Raw genomic sequence first — 8,118 nt, forward strand, 5'->3', positions numbered from 1 at the left:
CTTAGCCCAGTCGAACCTGGAGGGCTCCATACCTGAAGAGAAACTGGAAGAGATATTCCACCACTTCCACCAGGTGCTGGTGTGACAGGGTGGACAAAGCAACGACGGCCATGTCTCTGCCTTGCACTGTAGGCCCCTGGGCGATCTTATAGAAGGCCTCCAGCAGCACCTTCACCTGTCAGAGAAAAGGAGAGGGTTGCTTGGAAAGTACAAGGAAGTGGGGCTGTCCGCAGGCAGATCCCTCCATCCCTCATTGAAAGAGGGACCCTTGACCTGTGCCACCACAGCCATCTTCCTTCCATGGTACCACTCAGGGTCCTTGGGAGTATTGGACCCAGGTAGCTCCAGGGCGCCAGTTCCCCTATCCATTGTGGGCCAAGAGAAGAAGCTTGCCAGTCTGCTCCCAGAAGGAGGAGAATTCCCCATTCCCTGAACCCATGTTTCTCAGGACCCTTGGCTGAGATTCTTGTCCTGACATTGCCAGGCCCCTTTCAACTAACACGTGTCCTGGCCACCCAATGGCATGAAGTTGCCTCCCCTACACCAAAGCGGAGAATCTTCTTCTCTCCTACCTTTGCAGACACCTTACCTCCACTTTTGTGCCGCCAAACTGCTTGATGAATTCTTGCAGTAAGTGGGAGATATCCAGTGGGTTGAAGCTGCTCTCGACAACTAGGTCTCTGGCCAGGAAGCACATGGCCTCCAAGAGCTGCTCCGCAGGGAGAAAGGCGCCAAAGACCTGAAAGCGAGAGAGGAAGGTCAGAGATGCCCACAGGGCAGGGCTGGGGAGCAGAAAGCCCAGGTGCTGCCTCTGCGGAACCCAGAACATGTGGCTTGAGAGACAGCGACTTACCCTGGCAAGATGGTAACAATTATTCACGAACAATGCAGGAACCGGTCCTCCAGTGGATTTGAGGACCTTCTCAGCTCTGGTGATAAGTATTTGGTTGCTTAACGTTCCTGCCAGTGTCTCTGCAAAGGAAAGCCAAAGGGTTAGTTTGGGTCTTCCTCACCCCACCCCATGCTGGGATGCATTCTTCCAGTCTTACCTTCGTTGTGCTGCAGAATGGGCAGAAGATGGCAGAGGGCCTCTGCTGCCTGCTGCTTGCACTCCAGGTCCGGATCCAGTGCGCACAGAGAGGAAATAGCCACCAGTTGGCCAAGGGAGGATGCAGGAAGCGCTTCCGAAGGCTGAGAAGAAACACAGAGAAGGGACTGATAAGAGAAGCAACCCATCACCATTTTTCCTATAACATTTTTATTAAATCTTCCAAACATTCCAAAACATTTAGCATCCTATACAGAAAAAAACCATTTCTTTTTGACTTCCCACCCCTCTTTTCATGATGTTTGCTTTTTACTTCTTTTATCAGCTGTTTTACTCACTGGGATTCGTTCTGCTATGGCCCAGCTCTGTTCTCAAAATTGGGTATGTGTGGGATGCGTAATTGTCCCTTGGGCACCTTGCAGGGTGGGCCTAGAAAGAGCAGCCTGAAGGTCTTGACAGCCCTGCATGGTTGCAATGCTTCCCCTGGGTGAATGCCTGAGGGCCCTGCTCCTGCAACTCACCACCTGGCCCACGATGGGGCCTGAAGCCTCACAAGGACTGCTACTGCTGTGCTGCCCAGGAAGACTCCTCTGTGTGATTGCCTGAGGGCCCTGCTCCTGCCACTCACCACCTGGCCCAGGGCAGGGCCTGACAGGTCTCACAAGGACTGCTACTGCTGTGTTGCCAAGGAGGACTCCCCTGTGTGAGTGCCTGAGGGCCCTGCTCCTGCCACTCACCACCTGGCCAGGGCGGGGCCTGACACGTCTCATAAGGACTGCTACTGCTGTGCTGCCCAGGAGGACTCCCCTGTGTGAGCGCCTGAGGGCCCTGCTCCTGCCACTCACCACCTGGCCAGGGCGGGGCCTGACACGTCTCATAAGGACTGCTACTGCTGTGCTGCCCAGGAGGACTCCCCTGTGTGAGTGCCTGAGGGCCCTGCTCCTGCCACTCGCCACCTGGCCCGGGGGGGCCTAAAGCCTCACAAGAACTGCTACTGCTGTGTTGCCCAGGAGGACTCCCCTGTGTGAGTGCCTCAGGGCCCTGCTTTTACAACTCACCACCTGGCCCACGATGGAGCCTGAAGCCTCACAAGGACTGCTACTGCTGTGCTGCCCAGGAGGACTCCCCTGTGTGAGTGCCTGAGGGCCCTGCTCCTGCCACTCACCACCTGGCCCAGGGTGGGGCCTGACAGGCCTCACAAGGACGGTTGCTGTCACTGCTGCTGCTGCCCAGGAGGTTTTATGAATCATTGACCTGGCATTGCACAGCAGCACCTTCAGGTCATGTGGGTATCCCTTGCTGATTCTAGTATCCCTCCAGTCAGGACCAGACCCGGAGGCAGGGATAGTTCTTTTTAAAATGTTTAAAATTTTTCCTTTCCCTTTTGACTTTTTTGTATGTGGGGGTTGGGGGAGGGGTGGATGTTTGGTTGGGCTTGGGAATTTGTTTGATTTTGATGGATTTGTAATTTTTATAGTTTTTTGTTTGTATTTTTTATTATTTTCTGGGTTTTGTTTTGTTTTTGTTTTTAGGTTTTATTTTGATCTTAAGGGGAGGAGTCAGGGCTGCTGGGGAGTGGGTCTCAGCCAACAAAATGGTTCGGGCATGTTCCACAGGGGGGGATGCGCTGGGACAAGTGATCTCAATGATCACGGGTAGGAGGAGGAGTTACGCTAAGACCAGACCATGTCATTACAGAGGAGGCAGGTTTAGTCGTTTTTTGAGGACTATCCCTGCCTCCGGGTCTGGTCCTGACTGGAGGGATACTAGAATCAGCAAGGGATACCCACATGACCTGAAGGTGCTGCTGTGCAATGCCAGGTCAATGATTCATAAAACCACTGCCATCCATGACTTGATCATGGATGGAGGACTTGACCTGGCATGTGTAACAGAGACTTGGTTGGATGAACCAGATGGGCCTGTCCTTGTCACTGCTTCTCCACCAGGTTTCTCTTATGCACAGAAACCCAGGCCTTGTGAGTGGGAAGGGGGGTTGCAGTGATTTTTAGGAAGTCATTAGTTTGCACCAGGCGTCCTATTAGGAAGACCCAGTTCTCTGAGTGCATGTTCTGGAAGTTGGGCAATAGGGGCAGTACAGGATTCCTTTTGGTGTACCGACCTCCCCACTGCACCAAGGATTCCCTGGCCGAGCTGCTTCAGGTTGTGGCGGATGTTCTCCTGGAGACACCTAGTTTGGTTGTCCTAGGGGATTTTAACATCCATGCTGACAAGACCTTACTAGGGGCCACTCGGGATTTCGTGAAAAGCATGGCCTCCATGGGGCTGTCCCTGAATAAGTCTGGCCCAACCCATAGCCGTGGACATGCCTTGGACCTGGTGTTTACCTCTATGGATGTTGGTGATCTGACACTAAGTAAAAGCGAAATGAAAGAAGTGCCATGGTCAGATCACTTCCTGGTGCAATTGGACTTCTCCAATTGGACCCTTCCCCTCTGCAGGGAGGTGGGACCGATTTGGATGGTCCGCCCCGCCACTTAATGGATCCAAATGGTTTCCAGAGAGTGGTAGGGGATGCTTTATCCCATGTTGATGGCCTTTCAGCTGATTCCCTGGTGGCCCGCTGTTATGTGGAATTAACCAGGGCTATTGACTGTTGGGCTCCGAAGCGCCCTCTCCGATTCCATGGAGCCCGAACAGCCCCGTGGTTTTCCACGGATCTGAGGACAATGAAACAATCATTGAGACGGCTAGAGTGCCGGTGGCGGATGACGCATTATGAAGCTGACCGGACACAGGTTAGAGCTCAATGTTGAGCCTACCAAGTGGCAGTAGCGACGGCGAAGAAGACTTTCTTCACTACCCCTATTGCACCTGCAGAAAACAGCAGCAGGAGACTTTTTCAGGTGATTTGCAATTTAGCAGAACCACCTGCTACATCGGGGCCCAGTACGGGCCACATGATCTCCTGCAATGATTTTGCAAAGTTTTTTGCAGATAAAGTCGCTTAGATTCAGGAAGAGGTAGACGCCACCATGGGAGCAGAGCTGGGGTGGGAGAGTGCTAGAGTCCTGTCTAGTCAAATTGTGTGGGATCCATTCCAATCTGTTACCTCCGAGGATGTGGACAGGCTGCTTGGACGAGTGAAACCAACCACCTGTCTCCTTGATCCTTGCCCATTGTGGCTTATAAAAGCTAGCCGAGAAGGGCTGGGCGATGGGCTTCGTGGGGTGGTGAATGCTTCCCTCCGTGAGGGAGCCTTCCCAGACCCGCTGAAAGAGGCAGTTATTAAACCGCTTCTTAAAAAACCATCTTTAGATGCAGCCACGATGGCCAACTATCGCCCAGTCTCAAATCTTCCATTCTTGGGCAAGGTGATTGAGCGAGTGGTTGCTGAACAACTCCAGGCACGCCTGGAAGAAGCAGACCATTTGGATCCCTTCCATTCAGGATTCAGGCCTCATCATGGGACTGAAACTGCCTTGGTCGCACTGGTTGATGATCTCTGGCGGGCTAGGGACAAAGGTGAGAGCTGTATCCTAGTTCTACTGGATCTCTCAGCGGCTTTTGACACCATCAACCATAACATCCTTCTGGACCTTCTAGATGGGCTGGGAGCTGGGGGCACTGTTATACAGTAGTTCCGCTCCTTCCTCCTGGGCCATGTCCAGAAAGTGGTGGGGGGAGGGATGGGTGTTCAGACCCCTGGGCTCTCACTTGTGCGGTGCCTCAGGGTTCTGTCCTCTCCCCCATGCTTTTCAACATCTACATGCAGCCGCTGGGAGAGATCATCAGGGGGTTTGGTCTGGGTGTTCATCACTATGTGGATGATACTCAGCTCTACGTCTCTTTCAAATCAGAACCAGTGAAGGCGGTGAAGGTCCTGTGTGAGTGTCTGGAGGCGGTTGGAGGATGGATGGTGGCTAAAAGATTGAGATTGAATCCTGACAAGACAGAAGTACTGTTTTTGGGGGACAGGAGGCGGGCAGATGTGGAGGATTCCCTGGTCCTGAATGGGGTAACTGTGCCCCTGAAGGACCAGGTGCGCAGTCTGGGAGTCATTTTGGATTCACAGCTGTCCATGGAGGCACAGGTAAATCCGTGTCCAGGGCAGTTGTTTACCAGCTCCAACTGGTGCGCAGGCTGAGACCCTATCTGCCTGCAGACTGCCTTGCCAGAGTGGTGAATGCTCTGATTATCTCCCGCTTGGACTACTACAATGCGCTCTACATGGGGCTACCTTTGAAGGTGACCCGGAAACTACAACTAATCCAGAACGCAGCAGCCAGACTGGTGACTGGGAGCGGCCGGCAAGACCATATAACACCGGTCTTGAAAGACCTACATTGGCTTCCAGTACATTTCCGAGCACAATTCAGAGTGTTGGTGCTGACCTTTGAAGCCCTAAACGGCCTCGGTCCAGTATATCTGAAGGAGCGTCTCCACCCCCATCGTTCTACCCGGACACTGAGGTCCAGCGCCGAGGGCCTTCTGGCGGTTCCCTCATTGCGAGAAGCCAAGTTACAGAGAACCAGGCAGAGGGCCTTCGCGGTAGTGGCGCCCTCCCTATGGAACACCCTCCCATCAGATGTCAAAGAGAAAAACAACTACCAGACTTTTAGAAGACATCTGAAGGCAACCCTGTTTTGGGAAGCTTTTAATGTTTGATGTATTACAGTATTTTAATATTTTTTTGGAAGCCGCCCAGAGTGCCTGGGGAAGCCCAGCCAGATGGGCGGGGTATAAATAATAAATTATTATTATTATTATTATTATTCAGTAACTCACATATTCCTGGATCTTCTGCAGGAGGGCGGAAAGATCTCGGAGCGCCTTCCTTCGGATCTTCCCACTCTTCATCGTGGCGATGACCTCCGTAAATCTGGCCTTCAGATGTTCCTTGCTGACGCTTTCAGGAGGAAGATCAGCCGCATCCAGAGAAGCTGTGGTTGGGATGCTGAGGGGAGAGAGGAGTAGCACTTTTGTCAAAAGGGTTTATTGCCTCCCATCCTTCAAAGACCCCAAGCACCACCACCATAGAAATGGACCGGGTGTTTGTTTGTTTTTTGAAAGCAATTGATTATGGGGGAGAGGACTAGTACAGGATTACCTTGGAGGAAGATCCTCCCCATCTTCCAGGCTGATTTCTGATATTTCATCTTCATCACAATCAATTCCCTGTCCATGAGAAAAGAGAAACAGGAACATCAGAATGTGAAGAATGGATCAGACCCATTCATGTTTTTGTGTTGATCAGGAAAGCGCAGATGAGGTAGGTTGGGAAACAAACTGAAAATATCTGTCCTCCATTTCCTTAGAGACCATATTCAACCTTGTATTCATTTAGAGCATTTGTACCCTTCTCTTAAGCCAAAAAGGCTCCAAGAGAGCCTTCCATGAAATCAAATGCAAGAAACTCCCTAATGGCAGACTTCTATTGTAAGAAACAATCTGACTAACAGAAATACAACACACAAAGAAAGGGGGCAAGGAGGGCAGAGGAAAAGACAACTCACAAGCTCAGGCCCCACCCAGCGTCTTGAATGCTGCTGACATCTCTCCCATTGAGGCAACCTGATGAAATGGCTGCTGCCAGATGACAGCTGGGGGAGAGGAGACCTGAGAGAGCTGGCCTGTCTTAGCAGAGCCCATGGCTCTGTTTCTCATCCATCCTTCCTCCAGGAGCAGAACTCCGCCAGGGCTCCTGTCTCTCCCTTGCCTGCACCTGGGAGCAGGCCTTTCCTGTGATGGACTCTGTGGACAGGTGGGCAGCAAGGCTCCCTGCCTCAGCTCTGCAGAAAAACCAGCCCCACCAGGTACCCCCTTCCCCTCTACTGGGCCAGCCACTCACACTTTCTTCTCTTCTTCTGTTTTCCCTTTTCCCTTCCAAACTATAGTACAAAGATAACATCCAGCATGTATAAATAGAAATGAAGTCTCTTCCAGATTCACATGAACATAAATCAGAAGGAATCCTCTGTTCAAAATAATATTCAATCAACTTCAATATTTGTTGTTGTTTAGTCGTTTAGTCGTGTCCGACTCTTCGTGACCCCATGGACCAGAGCACGCCAGGCACTTCTGTCCTCCACTGCCTCCCACAGTTTGATCAAACTTATGCTAGTAGCTTCAAGAACACCATCCAACCATCTCATCCTCTGTCGTCCCCTTCTCCTTGTGCCCTCCATCTTTCCCAACATCAGGGTCTTTTCCAGGGAGTCTTCTCTTCTCATGAGGTGGCCAAAGTATTGGAGCCTCAGCTTCACGATCTGTCCTTCCAGTGAGCACTCAGGGCTGATTTCCTTAAGAATGCAGTCCATGGGACTCTCAAGAGTCTCCTCCAGCACCATAATTCAAAAGCATCAATTCTTCGGCGATCAGCCTTCTTTATGGTCCAGCTCTCACTTCCATACATCACTACTGGGAAAACCATAACTTTTACTATACGGACCTTTGTTGGCAAGGTGATGTCTCTGCTTTTTAAGATGTTGTCTAGGTTTGCCATCGCCTTTCTCCCAAGGAGCAGGCGTCTTTTAATTTCGTGACTGCTGTCACCATCTGCAGTGATCATGGAGCCCAAGAAAGTAAAATCTCTTACTGCCTCCATTTCTTCCCCTTCTATTTGCCAGGAGGTGATGGGCCCAGTGGCCATGATCTTCGTTTTTTCGATGTTGAGCTTCAGACCATATTTTGCGCTCTCCTCTTTCACCCTCAATAAAAGGTTCTTTAATTCCTCCTCACTTTCTGCCATCAAGGTTGTGTCATCTGCATATCTGAGGTTATTGATATTTCTTCCGGCTATCTTAATTCCGGCTTCGGATTCATCCAGCCTAGCCTTTCACATGATGAATTCTGCATATAAGTTAAATAAGCAGGGAGACAATATACAGCCTTGTCGTACTCCTTTCCCAATTTTGAACCAATCAGTTGTGCCATATCCAGTTCTAACTGTAGCTTCTTGTCCCACATAGAGATTTCTTAGGAGACAGATGAGGTGATCAGGCACTCCCGTTTCTTTAAGAACTTGCCATAGTTTGCTGTGGTCGACACAGTCAAAGGCTTTTGCATAGTCAATGAAGCAGAAGTAGATGTCTTTCTGGAACTCTCTA

General features: G+C 51.0%; 1 protein-coding gene across 1 annotated transcript; it reads right to left on the bottom strand.

Annotated features, from left to right (window-relative positions):
- Position 1: 1 nt before the first annotated feature.
- LOC128420330 (uncharacterized) lies at positions 2-6,366 on the bottom strand. The gene is made up of 6 exons (XM_053401935.1): positions 6,120-6,366; positions 5,798-5,966; positions 1,050-1,191; positions 854-972; positions 590-739; positions 2-175 (listed from the first exon to the last, which is right to left on the bottom strand). Exons 1-6 carry the CDS (start codon positions 6,215-6,217, stop codon positions 2-4), a joined length of 852 nt encoding a protein of 283 aa, XP_053257910.1. The 5' UTR covers positions 6,218-6,366.
- Positions 6,367-8,118: the final 1,752 nt, after the last annotated feature.

This window comes from Podarcis raffonei, chromosome 8, assembly GCF_027172205.1.
Source record: "Podarcis raffonei isolate rPodRaf1 chromosome 8, rPodRaf1.pri, whole genome shotgun sequence".
In the NCBI taxonomy this organism is placed as follows: Eukaryota; Metazoa; Chordata; class Lepidosauria; order Squamata; family Lacertidae; genus Podarcis; species Podarcis raffonei.

What these genes read in the sequence shown, in the direction of transcription:
- LOC128420330 (XM_053401935.1), bottom strand. Translation starts at nt 6,217, where the DNA reads ATGTTCCTGTTTCTCTTTTCTCATGGACAGGGAATTGATTGTGATGAA. An exon ending in GGGGAGGATCTTCCTCCAAG is followed by an intron (nt 5,967 to 6,119) that starts GTAATCCTGTAC and finishes CTCTCCCCTCAG; the next exon opens with CATCCCAACCACAGCTTCTC. An exon ending in CATTCTGCAGCACAACGAAG is followed by an intron (nt 973 to 1,049) that starts GTAAGACTGGAA and finishes TTTCCTTTGCAG; the next exon opens with AGACACTGGCAGGAACGTTA.